General features: G+C 40.4%; 1 protein-coding gene across 1 annotated transcript in view; it reads right to left on the reverse strand.

Moving 5' to 3' along the window:
- Positions 1–26,961, reverse strand: part of ANKFY1 (ankyrin repeat and FYVE domain containing 1) — a 75,048-nt gene that overhangs the window by 24,883 nt on the left and 23,204 nt on the right. Inside the window, exons 4-10 of the mRNA XM_081219637.1 lie at positions 17,644–17,779; positions 13,333–13,456; positions 12,047–12,196; positions 10,589–10,754; positions 5,798–6,002; positions 4,244–4,312; positions 3,823–4,022 (exon numbers count right to left, since the gene is read on the reverse strand). Of these exons, the coding sequence (XP_081075763.1) occupies positions 3,823–4,022; positions 4,244–4,312; positions 5,798–6,002; positions 10,589–10,754; positions 12,047–12,196; positions 13,333–13,456; positions 17,644–17,779 (1,050 nt within the window). The remainder of the gene's footprint in view (positions 1–3,822; positions 4,023–4,243; positions 4,313–5,797; positions 6,003–10,588; positions 10,755–12,046; positions 12,197–13,332; positions 13,457–17,643; positions 17,780–26,961) is intronic.

The following is a 26,961-nucleotide window of genomic DNA, read 5'->3' on the forward strand; positions in this document are numbered from 1 at the left end:
ACATTTCACCAAAGAAGACATACAGATGGCCAAGAAGCACATGAAAAGATGCTCAACATCACTAATTATTAGAGAAATGCAAATCAAAACTACCATGAGGTATCACCTCACACCTAACAGAATGGCCATCACCAAAAAATCTACAAACAATAAATGCTGGAGAGGGTGTGAAGAAAAGGGAACCCTTTTGCACTGTTGGTGGGAATGTAAACTGACAGCCACTGTGGAAAACAGTATGGAGGTTCCTTAAAAAACTAAAAATAGAACTACCATATAACCCAGCAATCCCACTACTGGGCATATGCCCCGAGAAAAACCATAATTCAAAAGGACACATGTATCCCAATGTTCATTGCAGCACTATTTACAATAGTCAGGACATGGAAACAACCTAAACGTCCAACAACAGATGAATGGATAAAGAAGATGTGGTACATATATACAATGGAATATTACTTGGTCACAAAAAGGAATGAAATTGGGTCATTTGTAGAGATGTGGATGGACCGAGAGTCTGTCATACAGAGTGAAGTAAGCCAGAAAGAGAAAAACAAACATCGTATATTAACACATATATGTGGAATCTAGCAAAATGGTACAGATGAACCTATCTGCAGGGCAGGAATAGAGACGTAGACGTAGAGAACGGACATGTGGACACAAAGTGGGAAGGGGAGGGCGGGATGAATTGGGAGATTAGGATTGACATATATACACTACGATGCATAAAACAGATAGCTAGCAGGAACATGCTATAAAGCACAGGAAGCTCCGCTTGGTGCTCTGTGATGACCTAGATGGGTGGGATGGGGGTGGGGGAGGGAGGGAGGTCCAAGAGGGAGGGGATATAGGTATACATAGAGCTGATTCACTTCCTTGTACAGCAGAAACTAACACAACATTGTAAAGCAATTATACTCAATTAAAAAAATTTTTTTTTCTTCTTTTCCTCTTGAAATGGTTTTAGTCCCAGAACAGTGTTTTCTCTATTAAAATCCATTTCCTTTTTGGATAAACACAAGTCTCACGTTCTACAGCTATGCTATTTGAAAACTCAAAATAAATTAAATACCAGGACTAAAACCAAGGAAAAGCAACGGGACAAAGTACTGCTTTGTTTTCATGCCATTTTTATCTTTTCCCTCGGAGAAAGTGATTCCACGCCTAGTTGAGAGTCTTTCTAATTGAGAGACTCCTGATAAGAGTCCCATTTTCACTTCTGTAGTCATGCCAGTATACACAATAATTAAATCATATACCTCACTACAGAACAAAGATAACCTGCAACTGCTAAAACATTACTGATATGTCTATGAAAACTCTAAGTATATAGTGGAAAATTGACAGAACTAGCAAGAAAAATGGACAAATCCATAATCGCAGTGACCATTTCTGATATACCTCCCAGAAACTGACAGATCAAGGAATCCAAAAGTTAGTAAGCTAATGAGTAAGATCTGAACAGCACAATGAACAAGCTTGATTTAATGGACGTAAACAGAGAATGCTACATGCATCCTACAATTAAAGAATGCAATTCTTTTCAAGTACATGTCAGACTTTCATAAAAACTGTATCTCTAAGAGTCTAACATTCAAGTCCGAAACACCAAAGAACCGATCTCTTATATGTCACACTCTTCTATAATGCAGTTAAATCAGAAATCAGTGGAAGTATGGTCAATAACCAACAAACGCTCATAAATTAAAAGCTATTTAGTAACTATCTCATTTCCAGAGACTCTTTAGGCTAAAACACAGTTCTGCCTGTACTCCCTATCCTGTAGTACTGCTGCCTTTAGCTTTTATGTCACCCAAAGGGTGATTTCATTTGACCTTTATTTAAATTTTAACTTCTTTTAGGGGAAGGGATATTTAATATCTATCTTTTTTTTTGGCCAATTCCCCTCATTAGTGGCACTTACCCATGCTTTTATACACTGCTAGCACTCAATACTGAACCATATGGAATCCTGCTCCTTAAAATATCCCCATGTTTTATTTAGTCAGATCAAGGACATATTCACATTAAAACAGTGGTTCTCCAAGTACGGTCTTTGGATTCGTAGGGGTTCCTCAGAGTCTTTCAGGGGGTCCAGGAGGTCAAAACTATTTTCATAGTAATAATACTTGATGTTATCTGCTTTTTCCCCCTGTGCTGACATTTGCACTGATGGCACAAAAGCAATGGTGGATCAAACTGGGGAGCCTTAACACAAACCAAGGCAGGGGCCCCAGAATGTACTAGTGGTAGTCACTGTACTCCTCACGGCCACGCACTCGGTCAAAAACATAACCAATTTCACTTACGGCGGCCCTTGACAAAGCAGTAAAAATTACTAACTTTAATAAATCTCAGGCTTCCCTGGTGGCGCAGTGGTTGAGAGTCCGCCTGCCGATGCAGGGGACACGGGTTCGTGCCCCAGTGCGGGAGGATCCCACATGCTGCGGAGCAGCTGGGCCTGTGAGCCATGGCCGCTGAGCCTGCGCGTCCGGAGCCTGTGCTCGGCAACGGAAGAGGCCACAGTGGTGAGAGGCCCGCGTACCGCAAAAAAAAAAAAAAAAAAATCTCAACATTGAGTACATGTCTTTAAAATTCTGTGTGACAAAATAAGAAGTATGCATAAAGTATATAAAGTATGTTACATCTGTTGTGTAACAAATTACACAAGTTTTCTCAAAGGAAAGCACTTGTGCCATTGTTTCACTGCAAGCTGAACTAACAGTTTTTTCATGGAACACCATTTTTACTTGAAAGAATGACTGATTAACAAACTACGGTTATTCAAACCTGAGTATTTGACAGACAATTTCTTAAAAAGTAAGCCTGTCTCTGTAAGAAAAACAACTGGCAATATTTCCACCAAATGACAAAATTTGATCTTCCAAGTGAAATATTAGAATTTTGGAAAACTTTTGCCTGCAACTGTAAGTTTGACAGCTTCTCAATACTGAAAGACTTTTCCAATGAGATCAGTGGTGATATTAATAAATGTGATTCTAAAATAAATGAGCATTTTGAAGATCTGCCTAACTCAGTGAAACAAGATTTTCCAAATGACTAAGGCATGATGTTACAAAATCACACATGAAGAAATCCATTCAAAGCACACACAGACCGTGGATTTTATGTAACAGAGTACAGAAAGTTCACTGATATAGTTTCAGATTCCATATTGCAACTAACCTTAAAAAAATTATCCCTTGATAAATTCTGTTTGCTGTAGTATCAAAGAAATATATCCACAATTATCTGAAAAGGCTCTTAAAATATGCCTCATTTTTAACTACATCACTGTGTGAGGGTATTTTCTTTAACCAAAACAACGTATCTCAAAAGATTGAATACAGATGCAGATACTAGAAACCAGTCACTCTGCCAATTAAATTTTGTTCTGAAAGTCATTCTTCATAAAAAATGTTATATGTCAACATAAAATGGTTTGCTGTTATGATTATTAATTAATACATCTTTAAAAAATTTCTCAGTTTTAATTTCTAATATGGTAAATACCAAAGATATCCACTTAAACAAAAGCTCTTTGGGAAATAATTTTTAAGAGGGTGAAAAGAGTTCTGAGTCCAAAAAGACTGAAATTCACTGCATTAAATAAATAGAAGGGTTTCAGCTTAATGGACTTATCGAGTCTGGCTAGATCTTTGGAAGCACAAGATCAGGCTTTTTACTATGGCTAAAATTACGTACAAAATAATTCTCATAATAGCATGCCGTTCAGTTTTTAAATTTTTGGTAAAAACACTGACACAATATTTCATGGGGTCTCCAGACTTGAGCATCAGCTCTTAGGGGTCTGTGTTTTACCTGTTATTGTATCAGGTGCATTGGTGTTGCTGCCACGCTGAATGAGTCTGGCTGCAAAGCTATTTTCATCAAATGAAGTCCCATTTACCACAGGGAGGTCTTCAAAGGGATTTACGGACTGGTCGGAAGACACAGTGATGTACTGCACGGCAAGCCACAGAGCTGTGCTGCCCTCATGGTCTTTCAGCTCTAAATCTAATCTGGAATGAGGAAGCAATGTGAATAGCAAGTATTATCATCTTCTGACACTGTACTGTCAACAGCCTCATTCTTTCTCTTTGTACTTTATGAATGACAATTTTTAATTTTACTTTTACTTATTAAAATGGATAATGCTAAAAGACACTTTAAGAGAATCATTTTTCACTCACAATCCCACCCTCACAACTGCTTTTTCATTTCTCCATGTCTCCCTACGTACTGTTTACACTGCAGCAACTGGTTGAACACGTATTCATTCCTGGCCATGATGGACAAGTGTAAGGGAGACCTACAGGACGAAGAAGAGGTGTCAATTCAGGACAGGCCCAGTTCAGGACTACTCACAGCAGGAGGCAACTAGAATCCACAAGAAATTCCCCATTTCTGTCAGAGTTTCTTTTTCTATCCTGACAAACAGTTTTCCAAAACCATGACCAAGTATCAAAGGATGAAAACGGATATGTTACAATTTATTCAGTAGCCAAAAGAAAAAGAATCAATAAAAGGAAGAGACATAAAATACTCTTCAATTAAATACTGACCCTCATTGAATGTATATGTACTCACGTTTTTAAAACAAAACAGTAGTTTCTGCCATAGGTATGCCTACTTTCCCCTAGGTATCCTCCACAATTTTGAAAAGAAATTTTTTTCTTCCCATAATTCTCTGTTATACTCAAACACATTATGAGTGGCAACGGTAGGAATTGATTAACCACTCTTCACTGCTTTTATTTAGCCCTCATGTGCCCTGAGGAAGATGGCCACCACAGAGCACAGGGACTCCCAGGCTGGTATCTATCTCAGAGGTACAGAATGCCAGAATTTATTACACTTGGGGGCAAAAAATTAAGGAATCACCAGAAGAAAAAAAGGAATGCAATTATTTTGGGAAATAAGGTAATTATGACATTATACTGAGTGCATGGAGAGCCACCTTATTTAAGTACCTTACTCATCACACAAATCTATTTTCCTATTCTGACGACCTCACAGTTATTTTTTGACAGGGTTTTGTTTTTTTTGTTTTTTTTTTTTTTTCTTTTTGCGGTATGCGGGCCTCTCACTGTTGCGGCCTCTCCCGTTGCGGAGCACAGGCTCCGGATGCGCAGGCCCAGCGGCCATGGCTCACGGGCCCAGCCGCTCCGCGGCATATGGGATCCTCCCAGACCGGGGCACGAACCCGTATCCCCTGCATCGGCAGGCGGACTCTCAACCACTGCGCCACCAGGGAGGCCCGACAGGGTTTTTTAAAGGTATAAAATACTGAGCTGCTATGATAAGAAGTGGGTCCCCCTAGTGTTGGTGATTCAGGTGGCTTAACTCCCTTCAATGCCTCACACACTGCTGTCCCAGAGGTAAGCAGCCCATTCTCAGATTCTAAACCACAAGGAATCCTCAACCAAATATCTCTGGGAAGGGGCAAAAGGAACATGACAACTACTATCCGTGTGCTGTGGAAGATGGCAAGCTGTGTGGACAGAGCTGTCTAAAGCAGAGGTACTTACAAGAAGGTGGAAATGGAGTTTTGTGGAGATGACAGAAACTGCTTAAAGATCCAAGGACCTCAGTTACCCAGGATGGAAATGGTTTCCCCAAATGCCTCTGGCCTTAGTCTCTCTCATTTGCAAAATGAATCGATGTTTGTAACTTCCATAAAATTCAGAGTGAATAATGCTGAACTACATGAAGTCCCCACCTGCCAGTTATGTGCCACCATAAAATAACGTTCTGGGAACTGTGCTCAGAGCAGGGGATCTGTTCCCCGACTTACCTGCCCTTGCTGTCCTGCATGTTGGGGTTGGCGCTAGCCTGCAGGAGGGCCTCTGCAATCTGTGCCATCTCGGACATCACATCTGCTGAGTGTTTTTTTGAACTGTATGATGCTACAAGGTGCAACGGTGTCTCCTGGGCACCCAATGTAGCAGCATTGACAAGGGCCCCGTTCTTAATGAGGAAAGTAGCAGCAAAGAGATCTCCTTGAAAAGAAACAATAAAAGAAATGGTCACATATGACAACACTCAGGGCAAGCTTTTCTGACCAATGCTTCCTCAAAAAGGTACCAGTCAGTAACCGTAGACAAAGAAGATTTCATCATTGAGATGATGGACTTACATACTCAAATTCAACTTCTGATTACCTCCTGTCATCTGTCCTGACCCCTCACTTCAATATCACTCCACAATTTTAAGCATACCAGGCTTCTATCCTTCAAAGGTCATTAACTCTCATAAAGGGTTCTGAGATTCCTCCACAACACAATTTATCTCCCTCTCTCATTCTTGACCACAGTCTATACCTAAGCAGTACTTACCTCTAACCTGCTATACTTGCAGTGGCTCTTACAAAGGCACTTATGAGAAGTTTTCCTTTATATCTTGCAATACCGTTTCATCTTCTTCAACTATACTTCTGCTACCTGAATATCGAGAACGGGGCTTAGTATTTCAGGAGTGGCAAAGCTCTCAAGTCTGTTAGCTGTATTCCTGTATTATTCATCTGAATAATATGAGTTTCATCTAGTCTTCAGTAGACATGGAATTTCAAAATCAACTGGTTTTCAATATTTCCCATCTGCTCTATTCTTTCTTCCAAGGGACCATCTTGCTGGAGAGTGTGAGCTCTGGCACTGACGTGGCTAGGCCACCACAGGCCCCTCATATCCTGACTGGTCCATGTCTGATTTATTTTTGTATCTACCACTGTCTTATACAAAACAGGCACCAGGGAAATGTTTGGGAAGAAAGTGGATTGACTGGTTGAAGTTATATAAGGTTCCACTTTAACAGACTGGCTCTAATTCCAATCAATTATGATTTGGGTAACGTAAGAGTTCTCTAACCAGACCCTTCTGAAATCTTTTCATTCTTCTGTCCCCGATTTTTTTCTTGGGGGGAAGGGGAAGATACAATCTTTACCAGCATCGTGCGCAAAGGACCGAAGCTTAGATTTCTTTACAAAAAGATGTCGGTAGAGCTCTGAAAGCAGCAGGTAACATGCATATCAGAGATTAGCCTGGGTCAGGCCTTTGCTGTCCATATGTACAAAGACATACTAGGGTTCTCAGCAGGGCCCTAATGTGTAATATGAACAAACCCCACAGAGATTCAGTCTAGGAGAGAATATGTAAAAACAATACATTAGCAATAGAATAAAATACCCTAGAGAAAGTCACTTACATTCTGGAAGTGGAAAGAAAATTTAGAATTATGAGGACAAAGAGCCTTAAAATGACAAATCTGATAAGTAACATACTGGGGGAGAGGTGAAATGTGGTTTCATTATCTTTAAGCTTGGCATATATTCCAAACTAAGTAGTAAACAGATAGTAAAGCTAAAATATGTCAATGAAAAACTTATAATACACTATACACACAGAAGATAAACTGGGCAATACTGTACACAGAAATAAGGGTACAGATCAATGGTTGGATTCAGATGGAAGGCATAATAAAAAAAACTTTTTATATCTTAAGCCCTCTTAAAAAGAATCATAGGGCTTCCCTGGTGGCTCAGTGGTTGAGAGTCCGCCTGCCGATGCAGGGGACACGGGCTCGTGTCCCGGTCCGGGAAGATCCCACCTGCCACAGAGCGGCTGGGCCCGTGAGCCACTGCCGCTGAGCCTGCGCGTCCGGAGCCTGTGCTCCGCAACGGGAGAGGCCACAACAGTGAGAGGCCCGCATACCGCAAAAAAAAAAAAAAAGAATCATAGCTTTTAGATTAGATTTACTTTATTCATAAGCACCGAAGTTTTTTTTTTTAACTTACACATATATACATACATACAATATATGCACCCTACACAAAAAGTTATTTAGGAATTATTGGCAACTGAAAATTGATGATGTTTTACATTAACAGAAAGTCAGCCCATGGATATACAACCTAGAGGAAATAGACAACTGACATCAAAAAAGCAGAGCAAAGGTAGGGAACAGAAAATGCCCAAAACACCATTTATAAAGTTTCTGTCAATAAGAAAACTTCTAATACATTTTAGAACGATTTCCATCAAAAACCGTTAAAACAAAAACTGTTTGGTGCTTAACAGTTCCAATTACTTCATCACTTCACTCCCTGAAACTGCCAAGTAAATGTATAATGACTTGTCCACATAAAAATATTCCTAACAATGTAGTTAATGTTTAAAAAAAATCCACACACAATTTTTCTTTCAACAAAGCTCCCTGACCGAAGCTTCATTCAGGCACCAGGCAGTAACTTTCATTATTTAATTAACAAAAGCTGTATCTCATGGTGCTCCAGTTGGTGGCATCATCTGCAAACCTCCTACAAACAATTAGATAGGAGCATGCTGATTAAGAGACCCACTGATTGAGGTTGATCATCAAGGAAAATAAACACAAGAAGATTGTTCTAAAAAGCAAGGATTCATCTTCTTGCCCAGATCCAGCTAATCAGAGGAGATGGCATCCCTCTGGTCACATGTATATCTCCTGTGGACGCACTCACAGACGCACTCTCGATACAAACTGATGGGTACACTTGGTTATTAGGATGATTAGTGAGTCCTCTGGTTGGAGATTCTAATGTGTGTCCACAACCAGACCTAAACCTCATATACTAAGTAAGGATCTTCACTCATATTACAATGAACTTAAAGTAAGGTTAACAGTTAAATTTCAGGTATATTACTCAATTTAATCATTTGGGCAGGCCAACAGACTGACAGCTCAAGGTGAAGAAGGAAAGGTGAAAAAAATTCCTACAGAAATTGAAGCTGGTCATGGCACTGCAACACAGGGGCAAGGTAAGAGCTGCAGGCTGACCCTACCACATGGTAGTCACTGGGCTAGGTGTGCTACTAATCTGTCTCTCTGTCTCCCAACAACCAGTAAAGCAGAAATGATTCCCACCTTACAGGTGAGAAAAAGGAGACTCAAGAATGGTTAAGTGACTTGTCCAAGGCCACAGAGTAAGTGGATGAGCCAGGATTCCCATCTTGGTATATCCAGGCTCCAATGCCAATACTCCGTGCTCCACACCAGGCCACACTGCCACATTCAACAATCAAGTTTACCATGCCCACACTGCAGCCCACATGCTTGCAAGCAACTAATGAATTCAGAGCAGAAGACTAAATCAACTGCAAATAAGCACCATAAATGCACCACCAATTCTTGGCAATTCTTGTAACTAAGCAATCATCAAAATATTTAATAACTCATCAAAGATGTTTTTTCATCATACATAAGAATTTAAGTCCTTAAGAGGAAAGAGACATAATTCTGAGATTGTTTTTTTAGTAACAAGTTTATTTGTTTCCAAAATAAACATTTCAGACACTAAACAGTATGGGAAAGAATAGTTCCTGATGTGGTGGAAACTTTCCCCACTGAACACACAGCCAGTGCTCAGCATCCAATGGCTTTGCACAGTGTGGAGTGGTGCTTGGGAAAAATGCATCTGCTCTTGACACTGACATACTCTAAGGATTTCCTTCCCAATGATGAACAAAATTTTCCTCTCCATCAGCCAGCATGCTTAACACTCTAACACATGACTTAGAGGGATATTTATATTAAAACCTATGCCCAAAAAGGGCAAAGCCACAGCTGCAACAGGACCTTATTTGAAGTAACTACATTCCACCAACTAGGAGCAACTTGTGAATGGTAAAAGTGTAGCAGAGATAATAACATTGTAATAATGCACAACTGGAAGGTTAAACATACATGATTAAGATATGGGGAAACCATGACATGTATTCTGCTTTTGATGTCCACATGTAAACAAAAAAGTGGCCACAGCCAAGTACTTCAATCAAGTCATCTATCCCTCTACAAAATGAAGGCTTTTGAAAGGTTTCTTTCCATACTGGAACTCTACCTATATATAGCTTTTCACTCTGTCAAAAAAATGACTACTGCAAAGTAGAGTCAGGCAGGATCCATTTGGGACTTAAGAATTATTAAGACCATGGGAAAAACAAAAGACTAGTACTTGTTTCCCTTTAATTTAATAAGGTGAAAATGTTTTGATCGTAATTCTATCACTTACATAGCTTCCCACTACTAATGACAATGTACTCAAACACAGCTACAATTTCAAATAACTTCCCAAGAACAAAATGAAACTTTATCACTTTGTCATGATCTATAAGAAGTCTACTCTGTAAAAGTGAAAACTCTGAATCCAAGAATATGTTTAAATATTCGTGCTCTTGATACTCTTACAGTAACTGATACAAGTAAAGTCTTCCTAGCACAATTTCTGGAGAAAGTGATGTATTGAATAAGCAAATAACACATCAATTGCTTACAAGTAAAAGGTACTTTTTCTATAAATACCATCTTTCTAGCCTTCTTCTGGGGGTCCTGCTGACACTCTGAAGAGCCTAACCAACAAGGTATAAGGCAATAACTCTTCCATCTCTCTTCTGACCCACTGATCACAAATTCTAAATCATGCAGCCTGCAAGTACAGACTCAAGAAGCCTTTGAGAATCTGTGGAACAGGAACAGGGTCAGACAGTCTTCAAAAGTTACCTGGATAAAGGTAAAATTGCCCACAGCAAAAAATATAAAATACGCTTCTTCCTACCTCTTTGGATGCCTTTATGTAACAAGCTCCAGCCATTCTTGTCCACCATGTCCACGTCAGCTTTGTGACTAACCAGAGTGGTGGCGATACTCTCTAGTCGTCGTGAAAGGGCTAGATCTAAAGCAAGATCTCCATTATGATCCAACTCATTCAGCTTCCCAGGGAGCTGCACAGAGAAATTTGTAAATCAGCACCCATCCAGTAGAGAATACAACTAAATCTCTCACACCTTGACTCTTAAAAATCATCTCACATAAATGTCAATTTTTAGTCCTATAACTTACTATAGCTTACTCTCCAAATTCAATTGAATTCACAAACTTCTCTCTGGCCTCCTCAGGGCTCATGCCTTTCAGGGAGCCCAGGACTAACGGGGATCACAGAGCAGGTGCAAACACCATGGAAGCCAGTACAAGGGGGAAATGCAGAGAATGCTGTAGGAACACAAGTGTCAGGACAGAAGTTCAGAGAGCCTGATGGGAAACAGCTCACATTTTCACAAAAGACTGTGGCTTAACTATCTAATTCCTCCTAGCAGTTTAATGCCTCCCCCACACCCTGGACACCCAGGATAAAACACACGACACAGCCATCTGTCAAGAGCAGCTACATTTCTTCTAAGGCGGTGCGGTAAGCAGAATAACAGCCCCCAAAGATGTCCACATCCTGATCCCCCGAACCTGTGACTATGTCACCTCACACAATGAAAGGCACTTGGCAGATGTGATCACGGTTAAGCACCCTGAGATGGGGAGAGTGTCCCTGGACTATCCAGGAGGGTCCAATCTATCTAATCCCATGAGTCCTTAAAAGTGAAAGAGGGAAGCAGAAGAGTAGGTCAGACAGTTGTGACACGAGAAAGACTTGATTTGCCACTATTGGCTTTGAAGACAGAGGAAGGGGGCCACGGGCTAAGGCAATGTGGTGGCCTCTAGAAGCTGAGAATGGCCCTGACTCAGCCGACAGCCAGAAGAAAATGGGGATGTTGGTCCTATAATCCCAAGGAACTGAATTCTGCCAACAACCCAAACAAGCAGGCTTCCCTAGAGCCTCCGGAAAGGAACACAGCCTGCCAACACCTTGACTGCTAGATGGGTGATGCCTGGACTGGACTTCCAAGCTACAAAACTATACGATAATAAATTTGTGTTGTTTTAAGCCACTAGGTTTGTGGTAATTTCTTACAGTAGCAAATGAAAAACTAAAGCAGATTTTGGTACCTGGAAGTTAAGTACTGCTGTAACAACTATCTAAAAATGTGGATGTGTCTTTGGAAGTGGGCAATGGGCAGAGGCTGGAAGAATACTGGAAAGCATGATAGGAAAAGCTCAGACTGCTTTGGACAAACTACTAGTAGAAATATGTACATTAAAGACTGTGCCAGCAATGGCTCAGAGAAAGTGAAGAGCACTGCAGAGAAGAACAAGAGAAGTATAGTTTGGGGAAAAGGTATAGTACCTGTGAATCCATTTCAATTAGATAAAGGAAGACCACATCTTCTCTCTCCACTTTGATAGCTTTATGTAATGGGTACTCAGTCTTGGACTTGATCATTTTGTATAACAACTGAGCACTCATGCTGCTGAAGTCCTCCTTTCGTAAGTCATCCTAAGGATGAAAAAGACAGTGAAAAGCAGAACAGACTCAACATATCAACAATAACGACAACTGACATTTCTTAAGAAGCCCTTGGAATGTGTCTGGCCCTATGTTAAAGGGCTTAACATTTTCCAACTCATTTAATCCTCATGAAAACCCGAAGAGGTAGGTACTATTATTATCCCCATTCACAGATGAAGAAAGTAAAGCATAAACAGGTTAATTAGCGTGACCAGCTCGCACAATGAGTGAACGGCCAAGCCGGGATCTGGAGCCCAGAGGCCCACCGGCTGAGCGAGGAGTCTTCACCACAGCACTGCCCTGCCTCTGGGTGAGACGGTAAAGCACAGGCAACACGGACACTCCACAAGGACGAAGTCACAAGGAGCCCTCCCCGTGAGAACAGAGTCCTCCCCTTCAACCCCACAAAGGAGACAGTTACAGAATTAATCAGAACTTCCACAAACAATTCAGTCCACTGAGTCACCATCGCTCTCTACTGCTGCAGATCTCTAAGTTTCTACCTACTTTAGCAGAAAGGTTACCGTTCCTGTTTCAATTCTTTAAAATCCAGTTCTTTAAGACACTTTTTCTCATAATGCTGTTGAGTACCAAACAATTTGCAGAAACTAGGTTATAAACATAGCCCTAGCCATGATTTTCTGAAAAATGCAAAACAGACAACAACAAAGAAATGCAAAACCTGTCTTTATGATGAAAGCTACCTAAGAAGGGCCTACGTAAATTTAACAATGGCCTCCACACAATGAGAAGGCAGGGAAAGCCCGGAAGGGGTGCTGCCAAGCACGAGCACGGCAGGTCTGCTGGCCCTACAGCAGCACCCGCTCCCGGGGCTCAGCCGCCACTCCTGCGGTGGAGGGTAAAGCAGGCCTGTGTCCCTCCGTCCCAAGCCTGCTTCTTGACCTGAGCTATCTTCTGCTCCTCTACTGCGAAATCAGAACTATGAGACTTTTAGAGCCCAAAAGAATCTCACAGATCATCTAATGTGACTACTTAGCCTTCAATTTTGTTATAAGAGGAAATGAGGGGCCAGAGAGCTATCTTTCTATGGAAGCAGGTCCCAAGGCCCAGTCTTCTGACCTCCAGTGAAGGTGCTTTTCCACACCTCTCAGTCTCACACTCACCCAATGACTTGCAATAATTTCTGCACAGTAGTTCATCAGCGTGCTGGCATTCAGTTCCTCCGCAGTCTGATAGAAGCGGATACAGTTCCTGACATTCACCAGGGACATCACACCCTTCTCACATCTACGAGACAATTTTAATGATCAACGGTATTATTAGGACCAATTTATTCATAAACTAACCAAAGCAATCATCTGTGTACTGCCTGGCCATGTCCAATAGCACTAAAGTGTAAGGTTTAAGCAAAGCAGCTACGAATGAATTGTAGCTGAGGTACTATATTTTATAAGTCCTAGAATTTCATTATTATATTGCTCATTCTGGTCAGAACTGAAATAATCTGTAAATAAATATGTTAAGCATAACCCCCCAACTGCCTTGAAAGTAATCACGTGAAACTTGGTAATCATACCACACAGGCAATTGTAATATCAAACATGCAATGCATCAAATTCAGTCCTTTGATATTTAATTGTATGGGACATGTTTGCAGTTCCCACTAGCACAACTCTATCATGCAACCAGTGTGGCTTAGAAATCACTTCAAATATGAGGCTCTATGCCTCAATAAATGAATATCTCCTTAAAAGTCTTCCCCAAACGGCGATCTATATGGTATGTGAATTATAACTCAATAAAGCTGATTTTAGAAAGCCCACTTTAAAAATCTATCATGTATAGAAACAATTGAGTTAAGAGTCAAACTATAGTACACCAGACAGAGAAGAACTGGCTACAACGGATGCCCCATAGAGCCTGGTGACAACATGACAACAACAACAGCGACAATAACAAGACTCTCACAATCACTAAGAGCCCCAACTACATCAGGGAAGAGAGGGCTGCACGTAGGCCTCTGGTAGCACAAAGCAGGCACATGCATGTCCTAGACTAGAAGATGTAGCACTGGGAAGGCCCACACTTCCACTGCCCCAGAATCCCTGGAAACCTTGGTGGGTCTCCACAGCACAGGGCCCGGGGGAAGGAGGCAGGTGACATGGCCCTCCCATCTCCTTTGCCTGAGCATCTCCCTACAAATCAGGTTCACCTCCAAGGGCAGTCGAGAGGCCTAACGTGGCATCAGGTATCCCCTGACACCCCACCGCTGCTTCTGTCCCCAGCTCCCACAAAAACCACGCTCTGATCACACAGGCAGCATACAGTGCTGAACGCAAAGTGAACCGTGAGGTAAGAAAGACCTGAGTTGAGGCCCACGGAATTTGAGGGGCCAAACTATACAAGCTCCCTGTGACCCCACCTCCTCCCCTGTGAGACATTACTCTATCTCAGAGGTTTAGGGGATCTCTGTGTGTTTTCCAAGATAAAGGAAAACTATGTAAGTCTTGCACAGTCTGAGGTACACAGGAGGTATGCTTGCTTGCAAGCTGAGGTCCTTCTCAAGGAAGCTGCATAATTTAATAACTAATACGAATGGGTTTCAGTACTACTATAAATAAGAATAACTGATTGGCTAGCGGATAACTCCCAATTCTAACAGGTGAGGTTTGGATACCAAGTGGGCAGTGGGAGATGGGGGAGGAAAGGAAGAAAGTCATGAGAAAGGCCTGGGAAGAACGGGGAACAAACTTTCTAAACCTCACAAATGAGACCTTAGGCTAGGAGCAAGAATAATCGTGGAGTCATTTCTCCATCTGGCAGTAAATGCAGGCACCCATTTTATTCCAAGACCTGTGCTTAAGTGCTTTGTTTTTAAGCTACACAGCTTGGTGTGAAGAAGCATCTCCCCCAGGGCACTTCTAAATCAAATTGTCACAATATCTAAATAAGTTACTATAATAATGAATAACAATGTTCTATTTCTGAGCCTCTGCTGTCTGTACCACTAGTTTCCCCAAACTATTAGCAGACTGACAGCAATGTTTGAAGTTATTCTGACCCAGGCTATGAAATCAGAGCAATCCAGGAGAAAAGTCCTCTTTTCAGGTATGTGAAACTTTTACCACTTTTACAATGACAAATATCCTAATGTCCTAAAACATGGTGTGATCTCAGGGAGTACTGACTTTACAAAGCATTTTTACAGACAAATGCTGAGAGCCTGAAAATTCTATTCCCCTCCTTACTACTGCCAAAATACACCACATCAAGATACTCAACTATGTTGCATGAAGACAGATGTTTTGTTACAACTGGCAGACACTTCATTTTCACTAAATGCTGGGATCCCCAGAGTGCCATTCACTATTTGGATAGCCTATAAATAGTAACTGACATGATTTACACATCCGAAGAACATGTAATTATATCTAAAAACTCAGATTCTCAGTTCATATCTTCTCTTTGAAAAGTAGCAAGGCAGACTAACTTTCCTCTAAAGGGATTTTGTTGCTGTTAATACACATTTTTAATTTTAGAGTACAAGAAGGACACAGATGCACAAAAATGATAAACCTAATTTTTAAAGTACAAAGTCAAGCATATACTCAAGCATCCCACAAACTCCTGTCTAGTTTTTTATCAATCCCGTGTGTGAACATAAGGCAGAAAAATTACTGAAAGAATGAACAACAAAAGGTTAACAGTGGTTGAATTACAGACGATTTACTTTTTTTCTTTATATCATTCTATACTTTCTAAATACCATGAACTGAATATGTAGTTAATAATCAGGAAAAAATTATATAAACTGTCAGTTGTTAGCATACGCCATTAATTCTCTCCTTTTTTAAGAGTATTTTCCTGATAATGCTTATGCCCAAAACTTCCTTTTCATCAAACTGGTGATAGCATTCCCAAACCACCAAGACCCCCTACATTACAAAAATGAGCAACACCGGCTTCACATTTAACTACACACATTTGTGTTGGGGCCCTTTCACTTACTATTTCAAATATGTAATTTCTCCTGCAGACAGCAGTGGGCGCTCTGTGACCTTTCAAAAGCCAACAGTTGAACCCGCTACTGGGTCTCTTCCATCCCAGCCCTTAACAAAGCCATGACAGATAAACTTAATGCCCACATCCAACAATACAACATTGAGCATCTGGTAATGTTGACAGTTATGAAGCCTAATCAGTCAATAAACAACAAACATTCTAATTAAAGAATCCATTACACAGATTACAATTATCTAAACTACTCCAAACTACAGGGCACTTTTATCAAAGCAATTTAATTTACAAGCAAGTTTGACAAGGTCAATGGGAGAAAGCTCAGGAAATCTGGGGGGGAAAAAGTAGATATAAATCACACTCAATCTAATTAAAATTATTCTCATTTCACTCTCAGATGATTCAAAAACTCACCCAAAGAAAGGCCCTGACAGTAGTTATCTTTGCTAACCTAATACTATATGTACCTACAAACCTTAGACCTGCTTGTTTGGTTTTTTTTTTTACTTATTGGATTTAGGTATTAAAATGCACTCAAGCCCACATCAATCACAGATAGTCAGGAGCAACCTGTGTACTTGACACATGTGGGGCACAGTGGGCCATCTCAGGGGAAACATCAGCCTCATAATGAAAACAGAACAAGCAGCTCTAGTAGTAAGGTCTCTCTTGACTCACTGAGGGCAACACAACAAGTGGGATGCCTCTTGATAGCTGAAACTACCTCTCCACCCACCCAGGAAAAAAGCCATTCCTTCACGCATGCAGAATACAAAAGATTACTAAGTGACATAAAAAGACGCTCCATCTACCAAGCTGACTACCAAGGGCCATATCTCCAACAAAAACTAAAGGGCATTTTGCTTGATATCGTCTGGTGAACGTTTTGTTTTCTGCTGTTATAAAGGCCAACTCGGGAGAGCAACAGAGAAAATGCAATATAAAAACCATAGGAGGCTATCTCCTTGGAACCTAAAAAGCAGTTAACAAATGAAGTGAGACCTCAGAAACACTATGAAACTTACTGAGGCAGATTCTCATGTACTAATTTAGTCATTAATGTGTTTCTAACAAGAGAATATGACCAAGAACTCCTTCTAAGTAGATATATCAGAAAGTAGAATAAAATGTCAAAAGGAAATGGTATAGGAGGGAAAGTTGAGGCGTTGGACATTGGATTATATTATTTCATATTCAGTTCATCAGTTCACACAGCTATGTAATCTCAGGTAATAAACCAGTGAAAGAAAAGAGAATACCTAAAAGCTTTGGCAAAATTTAGCTTACAAGATAACACAAAGCAAGGGAGATAAAATTCTCTCCCCACTATTGCGTTTAAAAGAACACCTTGCAAAAGTTATTTACATTAGCAGAAGCAGCTGTTTTCCCAGAGCTTGGCATAATTAAAGCTCAGCCACCACCATCTGAGGTGCTTGAATATATCTGCTGTGACTTGCCTCTCCCTAAGGAGCTGTAGCTGAAACCGATTAGCTAGTTTCATCAGCTCAGTCAGGAACACATCATCTTCTCTGAACTCCAACTCATCCGTATAGATCCAGCGAAGCATTGTCATGGTCACCTCAGGGTTAGCATCTGGTTAAAGAAAGGAAGTAGAAAAACTTTGAAAACAAAGCACAGATGACATACTCAGGCCTTCTTGAGGACCCCTAAAAGTTGAGGATAATAAACTAAATTCTGGTAGACCCCACTCAAAGAAATATCACACAGCCATTAAAAATGGTAATTAAGGGGGCCTCCCTGGTGGCGCAGTGGTTGAGAGTCCGCCTGCCGATGCAGGGGATACGGGTTCGTGCCCCGGTCTGGGAGGATCCCATATGCCGCGGAGCGGCTGGGCCCGTGAGCCATGGCCGCTGGGCCTGCGCATCCGGAGCCTGTGCTCCGCAACGGGAGAGGCCACAACAGTGAGAGGCCCGCGTACCACAAAAAAAAAAAAAAAAAAAAAAATGGTAATTAAGCATTTTGGGTACCATCTGACTCCAGAAAAGTGTTAAAAGTTCGGCACGGGGCAGTAGGTGGGGGAAATGAACCTATTAAAGATATAAGTCAAATAAACTGGGGGAAACTATTTTAAACATATGGCAAAGAGTTTACATTCTAATAAAAAGATCTTACAAATAAAAATGAGAAGATGGACACTCAATGGAAATATCAGCAATGGATATAAATAGGATAATTCACAAAGATAAATAAAATGGCCAATAAACCTTACTGATAACTAAATATAAACTTAAACTAGAATACTTTTTTTGTTTCTCAGACTAGCAAAGATTCTTAGGAGTGCATAACTTTTTTTTTTTTCCTTTGGCTGTGCTGCAGTGGAAGAGCAGAGTCTTAACCACTGGACTGCCAGGGAAGTGCATAACCTTTGACACAGCAATCATACATGTAGATTATTATCCTAAGAAAATAACTAAGCAAATACAGAGAAACATAAGGTAGTCAATGCAGTATTATTATTATTATTTTTTTTTTTCTTTTTGCGGTATGCGGGCCTCTCACTCTTGTGGCCTCTCCCGTTGCGGAGCACAGGCTCCGGATGCGCAGGCCCAGCGGCCATGGCTCACGGGCCCAGCCGCTCCGCGGCATATGGGATCCTCCCAGACCGGGGCACGAACCCGTATCCCCTGCATCGGCAGGCGGACTCTCAACCACTGCGCCACCAGGGAGGCCCCAGTATTATTTTTAATAATGAAAAACTGGAGCAAAACTCTTAAGAGAACTAATTAAATAAATTAGAGTATGAACTGGAAAATGTTGCATCAATTAAAATTATTTAGATCTATATTCAACATAAAAAGATATTCACTACACAGCAAGTAAAAAAACTACATAACTAAAAATACATGTATTAAATGATCTCACTTTTTGTTAGATATATTTGTCTGTGTATATATGTGTATACACATACATACACACACACACACAACCACATACATAGTTTTGTGTCTGTCTTCCATCCAAGTACTAACCAAGTCCGACCCTACTTAGCTTCCAAGATCAGACAAAACTGAAGACATTCTGGGTGGTATGACCACAGAGAGACTGTCCATCTGTCTGTCTGTCTATTTATTGAGAGACTGGAAAGACATACACTAAAAGTATTGACCTGGAGGAATTTGTAACTAATTTTTCTTTTAGCTTCTTTTCTCCCTGATTTTTATTTAATGAACATGCATTACTTGTGTAGTTTTTTAAGTTAAAATGCTTTACAGCAACTTGGGGAAATGCTTGAGATGAAAATCATAATGTAAAATATCTAAATTATGATTTCAACTAAAATCAACTCTTGGTTAATCAGAAGGAGGTCAGTGATGGTCAGAGGATCACTCAAAAAATCATGGTCGGGCTTCCCTGGTGGCGCAGTGGTTGAGAGTCCGCCTGCCGATGCAGGGGACACTGGTTCGTGCCCCGGTCTGGGAGGATCCCACATGCCGTGGAGCGGCTGGGCCCGTGAGCCATGGCCACTGGGCCTGTGCGTCCGGAGCCTGTGCTCCGCAACGGGAGAGGACACAACGGTGAGAGGCCCACGTACCACAAAAAAAAAAAAAAAAAAAAAAAAAAAAAAAAAAATCATGGTCTACACACCAATAGGTCTCAACTGTGATCCTGGGCTAACAGAATCAGCACCATCTGGAAACGTGTTAGAAAGTCTTATTCTCAGGCCCACCCTCATCTATTGAGTCAAAAACTATAAGAGTGGGGCCCAGCATTTGTGTTTTAACAAGTCCTTCATGTGACTTTGATGCTTGCTAAGGTTTCTTTTTTTTTTTTTTTTTTTCCCGCTTGCTAAGGTTTAAGAAACTATACTCAATTCTTGATTACCTAGGAAAGGTGGAATGTGGAACAGGAACATCCCATTAACTTAGTAATTAGGCAACAACTGAATGGTTCTTACTAACCCCTTCTCTTCCAACTCTAGTGGGGAGGAGAGGGTTGAAGAGAGTAATGTCAAGTGAGTGAAACTGAAGGCCCCTGATTAACTTGCAACCACATTAATTCACCATCACCCGCTTAAGTAGCCAGATAGTAAAAGGAGAAAAAAAAAAAAAAAAGGTGTAATTGGCGGGGAAAAAAACAGTGAAAAATAATGCATCAAAATGCTAACAGTGATTAGGTTAAGGTCTATTTTTTTTCTTTTCTCTCCTACCTGCCGATGTAGTAATAATACTTTTTTAAATGTCTTGAGAGAAAAACATTTTAAAATCAGATGAAAATCTAATTCGATTTCTTTAAACAATTTACTTGAAGAAGTACTTCAACTAAGCTGTCTAAGGTACACAAAGTAGATCTTGAAACAGTGAAATTCTAAGCTAGCTTTGTAAACTGGGTTTAATGCCTCAGTAGTCTCTTAATGAAAAGAAAAAATATGTAGGCCATGCAATTTGTCCAGAGTCACCAAAAATGCCAAAACTGTGTACAGGCAGACCTCATTTTATTACACTTCACTTTATCACACTTTGCAGATAGTGTTTTTTCACAAATTGAAGGTTTATGGTAACCCTGTGTTATCAGATGACGGTTAGAAATTTTTAGCCATAAGGTATTTTTAAATTAAGGTATGTACATTGTTTTTTTAGACATAATGGCAATGCACACTTAATAGGCTATGTGTAAACATAACATTTACATGCACTGGGAAAACAAAAAATTCATGTGACTCACTTTGTTACAATTTTTGCTCTTTATGGCAGTGGTCTGGGACTGAACCTTATCTCCGAGCAATATCTCCGAGGTCTGCCCGTATACCACTACTCGGCTCATACAGCCTTATTTTGGAAAGATAGCTTATTCCTAATGATGAGAGCATCCCCAACACCACAACCCTCAAATATCTTCTCTGTGGTAGTTTCTTTAATTAATTTTGTTTTAAAATTTGGCTGGTTTCCTTTAATAACTCTTACCCCAATTGTCCAAACAAATAAATTTGACCTGTACGGTTGACAAACCAAAATCTAGTTTTCTTAAAAACCACATCAGCAGGGACGTCCTGGAAGCCCTCAAAATTTCAAATAAAATAAGATCCAAGTGATCACCAAACTTTCCCACTCCTGCCTTGACTCTTCCCTTAATCTCCAAAATAAACTGAGAATAGATCCATTTTGAGACTCAGACTAAGCAGCCCGTGGTATAAGGTGAGCAGAGAACAATGAACCAGAAGGGTATGTGCTTCCAACTGTGTACTTTTAGGCAAGTGATTCAGTCTATCTGCTTCCAATCTACGTAAGCAAGTGGCTATAAAAGTCAGATGACCCCATAAACCAGAAGTTACCTTTAAAAAGATTAGACTCTGAGAAGTGAAACCAGTTTGCATCCATGACTCGCCTGGTATATCTGCTGCTAGAAGCCGTCACCCCCTCATCAGGCCCAGCGCAGAAGCTGGTAAAAATCTGTGACTGCAAGGATGAAAAGAAGGTAACACCCAACCTTCCGACTTCACTGTAGTCCACGATGCATATAGTCACGCTTTGGGAAACTTGAAATTTTCTATGTGACCTAGTTGGTTTTTGGGTTTTTTTTTGGTCTGATTTTAAATAAATGTTTTATAAGACATTTGGAAAGAATGGGAATAAACTTCTCTGTACACAAGTAACCATTAAATGAAGCATACTGAGGAAATTAATTTTGTTACTTAAATCCTCTATTCAATCTGTCAAATCTGAGAAAGGTGTTTTGAATCTCCTACTATGACTCTGGTTTGTCTTTGAGTTTTCAACTATTTCTTTCTTCATCCACTCTACAAAAAGTTTTTAGCTCATAAAATTTAAAAATCATGATAGACTGTCTCTTTTTTGTTTTTTTTGCCACACGGCAGGACTTGCAGGATCTTAGTTCCCCAACCAGGGATTGAACCCAGGCCCCAGCAGTGAAAGCGCCGAGTCCTAACCACTGGTCCACCAGGGGATTCCCATAGACTACATCTTTTATCAGTATAAACACTCTCTTTAGTCAGTTTAAGGATGTACCCTTAAATATAACTTCTTGGAAATAAAAATAAACCCCATACCGTACTTCTAAATAATCCTAGTGTCAAAAAGGAATAAAAGGATAGAGGGTCTAGTTCTGTTATGGCAGTGTGACAACCCATGCTATTTTAGCCGATTATAGCTAAAAACTGTAGACAGTGTACCAAAAACAGCTACCAGAAGATTCTGAAAGTAAACAAAAGCATCTGAATTGTAGGGGGAGGCAAACCTTGAAGAAGCAATTGCACTGGACGAGCTTCTCCATTGTTTTTTTTCCCTTTATGGCTTTGTCCTGAGGGTAGACCTGTCCAGGAGGAAAACTGCCGTAGTGATCACGAGGATGCCTAAAACTCCAATAAAAACTCCACCTTTCTGGTCAGATGAAACAGGAAAAGGAGCCCCCAGGGCGCTGAAGGGTCAGGGGAGAGTCCCAGAGTGAAGAGAACCAGAGAAGGAGATCTCCTAATTCTGTGTATGAAGCCACATAGGCCTCAGGCTCACCTCTAAGCCACTGATGCGTGGAATAGTCCTAGCCCAGCTTTAAGAACTGAAGTGATATTTGAACCACCACCCACAGAAGGTGAAACAGAAGCTGCAGTTTGCACCTAAGGAGCCTTAGCATTTTCCAAAGGATGACACAGGACCAAAGTCTACATAACATAATGGCAATGTCCAGGATACAATTCAAAATCATTTGATAAAGAAAAACATTTGGAAAATATGACCATTTTTCAAGGGAAAAGATAACCAACAGATGTTAACGTCAAGATGACCCAGATACGGAATTTATGAAAGACTTGAAGACATCTAGTATAACTATGCTCCAGGAGGTAAAGGAAAACACACTTGAAATTAAAAGAAAAAATTTCAGCATATGAACTATAAGAAACAAATAGAAATTATAGAAATGAAAAATATGATATGTATAATAAAAACATACTCAGTGGGCTCAAGAGCAGAATGAAAACAGCAGTGCAAGAAGTCAGTAAACTTGAAGATAGATCAGTAGAATTTATCCCATCTGAAGAACAGAAAAAAAAAAGGTTGGGAGAAAAATAAAAAAGAGAGAGCCTCAAAGAGACCTGTTGGATAGTAACAAAGGGTCTAGTATATGTGTCACTGGAGTCCAGAAAGAGAGAAGAGATCAAGGAAGAAAAATAATGAAGAAATGATGGTCCTTTCCTAATTTGGTGACAGACCTAAATTTTTAGATTCAAGATCAGAGTACCCTAAACAAGAAGAAAATCATATCTAGATACATTATCAGCAAACTACTGCAAACTAAATATAACGAACAAGTCTTTACCACTTCACATCTGGTAGACTAGCCTCTATCAAAACAAAACAAAACACAGTAAACAAGTACTGGTGAGGATGTGGAGAAACTGGAACCCTTGTGCACTGTTGGGGGAAATGTAAAATGGTGCAGACCATATAGAAAACAGTTCCTCAGAAATTTAAAATAAAACTACTATATGATCCAGCAATTCCACTTCTGGGTATGTACCCAAGAAAACTGAAAGCAGGCTCCTGAAGAGAGATTTGTACACCAATATTCACTGCAACCTTATTTAAACTAGCCAATAGATGGAAGCATATATTGCTCAATATGTAGATGACCATGTATTCCTCATCTATAAGAGGGAATAAACAATAGTACTTACCTCAAAGTGTTATTCTAAAGATAAATGGGTTAATACCTGTAAACTACCACATGTTAATGCTATACAAAAATTTCCTATGATTATTATTAAAACAGACTATTTTAAACCAACACACAGACAAATTTAGCATAAACAGAGATGAGAGAGAAAAACACAAAAGCCATGTTAGGGTTGAGTAAGGGGACATGACCACAGATAACACAGATTATTTGAAGCTCTAAGAGAATCTCTGGGAAGGGGTCTCAGCTGTTAGCAGGAGGCCACAAGGCTGTTTGAGTGTCCTCATGACACAGCAGCTAACTTCTTCCAAAGTGAGCAATCCAAAGGACAGAGCAAGGAAGAAGTCACAATGCCTTCAAAGAACCTATCTCTGCAGTAATATGTTATCAATTACAAGCTCAGTCAGCCTATACTTAAGAGGAATGGAATCAGGATCCTCCTTTGAAGGGAGGAATAACAAATAATTTATGGACATATTTTAAACCACCATGGATATCTTCAAAATACTGAAACTGAACAACCTAGAACTAGTAGTTCACATGGTATCTAACAGATACCATTGTCCCTGTGAGTTTGCTGGAGCACCTTAGTGTGCCTGAGCACAGAGTCTGGGACCCGATGCTCCTGGAACTGCACAGTGCAACCTCCCAGGTCTGTGCTTTGGTGCGTAGTTTTCCTAACTGGACTGAAAAGGAGGGAAGGAGGATGCTTTCTGTTTTTGGAATGGCTTGACAGGACACAGGACACATTCCAGGAAAGCTGAATGACTCACCATAAACTCTCATGCCAGGGAACCATAAGATCTTTGCTGGAGGAAGCATGCAAGAAATTCTAGCTTCAAAACAGCCACTCTACAGCACTGGAATGGTTCAGTGTCAGCTGCTATTACTGAAGTGCTATAGAGAGGCTATAAACAAACCATTTAGCCTGAAGCAACCTGCTTTACTTCATAAAGAAGTAAATATTGGGCATCAAGATTTGTTGTACTGTGTTGGGCTAACAGTTATATTCTTTCTCTTCCCAGTTGATCAGTCAGTATCTTTATAAACATCTTTATACTTAAAATAACCAATAAATAAAAAGCAAATTTATACTTTTTACCTTTATATTTTGAAACAATTTCAGACTTAACAGAACAGTTGTAGAATTCCCGTATACCCTCTACCCATCTTCCCCTAATATTAGCATCTTACATAACTATAGCACAATTATTAAAACCAGGTGACTAGGACCGATACAATACTATTAACTAATTACAAACTTTGCCAATTATCCCAGTAATGTCCTTTTCATGGGCCAGAATCCAACTGAGGTACCACACTGCATTGCATTATCATGTCTCCTTAGTCTCCTCCAATCTCTAACAGTTCCTTAATCTTGTCTTTCATGACCATAACATATTTGAGTAATACTGGCCAGTTATTCTGTGGAATGCTCCTCAATTTGGGTTAGTTTGATGCTTTCCCATAATTAGATTGAGGTCATGCATTTATGGCAAGAATCCTACAGAAGTGATTGTGCCTTTGTCACTGCATCATGTGGTACACGGGCCTCTCACCGCTGCGGCCTCTCCCGTTGCGGAGCACAGGCTCCGGACGCACAGGCCCAGCTGCTCCGCAGCACGCAGGATCCTCCCAGACCGGGGCACGAACCCATGCCCCCTGTATCGGCAGGCGGACTCTCAACCACTGCACCACCAGGGAAGCCCAATATTTTACTTTTTTGAACAAGGTATGATTTAAGAAAACTTTCATGTACCCAAATACATTTTAAACACTTAGTATATAATGCCTACTGTATCTTCATCAACATGTACTAAAATTCTTATAACAATTAATAGAATTAAAGTTGTGCTTATTTTGAATTTTAAGAAATATCAGTTACACAAGAACCTACAAAGAAAATGTGAGACTTAGGATGTCACTCTCTAAGAATGTAAGTTCCATGCAAATAAGAATTTAATTTTGTTCACTGCTATAATCCTAGTACCTTAAAAAGTGCCTGCCACTCAGCATTTATGATATTAATGGACTAATTCTGAAGAAACAAAACACCAATAAATTCATAAAATGATTTTATTAAGTTCATGAGTGTGGAAAAGGTTCAACCATTTAAAACACAGCTTTTATGCTATTTATACACTTGTTTACAAGAGCCTATTTCCAATCTCCCTCAGGGGAGAGGCAGCCATGGGCAGTAGTGCTTCCAGGTATCGTATAACAAACAGGATTCTTAGGCAGTTTCAGTTGCTGCAAGCCCAGATTTAGGTAATCACACCCAGGCCCACCCAGGCAACTCAGCAGGACTCTGCACAAGACACACAAACATGAACAGGTCCACAAATGCAACCACCTCCTTGGAACCCTTCAAAGATACGCTTCAAATATAAACTTTATAAAGAAAAGTAAAGATGGGCTTCCCTGGTGGCGCAGTGGTTAGGAATCCGCCTGCCAATGCAGGGGACACAGGTTCGAGCCCTGATCCGGGAAGATCCCACATGCCGCGGAGCAACTAAGCCTGTGCACTACAACTACTGAGCGTGTGCTGCAGAGCCCGAGAGCCACAACCCCTGAAGCCCGGGCGCCTAGAGCCTGTGCTCTGCAGCAAGAGAAGCCACCGCAATGAGAAGCCTGCACACTGCAATGAAGAGTAGCCCCCGCTCGTCGCAACTAGAGAAAGCCCACACGCAGCAAGACCCAACGCAGCCAAAAATAAATAAATAAAATTTTAAAACCCTTAAAAAAAAAAAAAAAGAAAAGATACCATAAGCTCCACTACAGCTATCTTAGTAGATGCCTGATTTACCAAAGCCACCAGAAACATTGACTCTGCAGCCGCTCACTCCTGAAAGCAAACCTTGTAGCCCGGATCAAACCATGCTGATTATTTACAGCAGGAGGTATGTTCAGGGACATTTAAAGGCATTAACATTATACCTTCCTAAACTCTAGAAAATCTGCTTCTCAGTGATCCAATCTTGTGGTCAGATAGTCACAGATAGTGTTAAAGCAGCTCTTAAATGTTCTAACATACTAAAAAAGTAAAAGCAAAATTTTAAGTTCAATGTTTAAGCTTTTCATACATTAATGCAATTTTCTGTATTCTTACGTAATTTTCTTTGTTCTGG

This window comes from Mesoplodon bidens, assembly GCF_964165515.1.
Source record: "Mesoplodon bidens genome assembly, chromosome: 19".
Classification (NCBI taxonomy): domain Eukaryota; kingdom Metazoa; phylum Chordata; class Mammalia; order Artiodactyla; family Ziphiidae; genus Mesoplodon; species Mesoplodon bidens.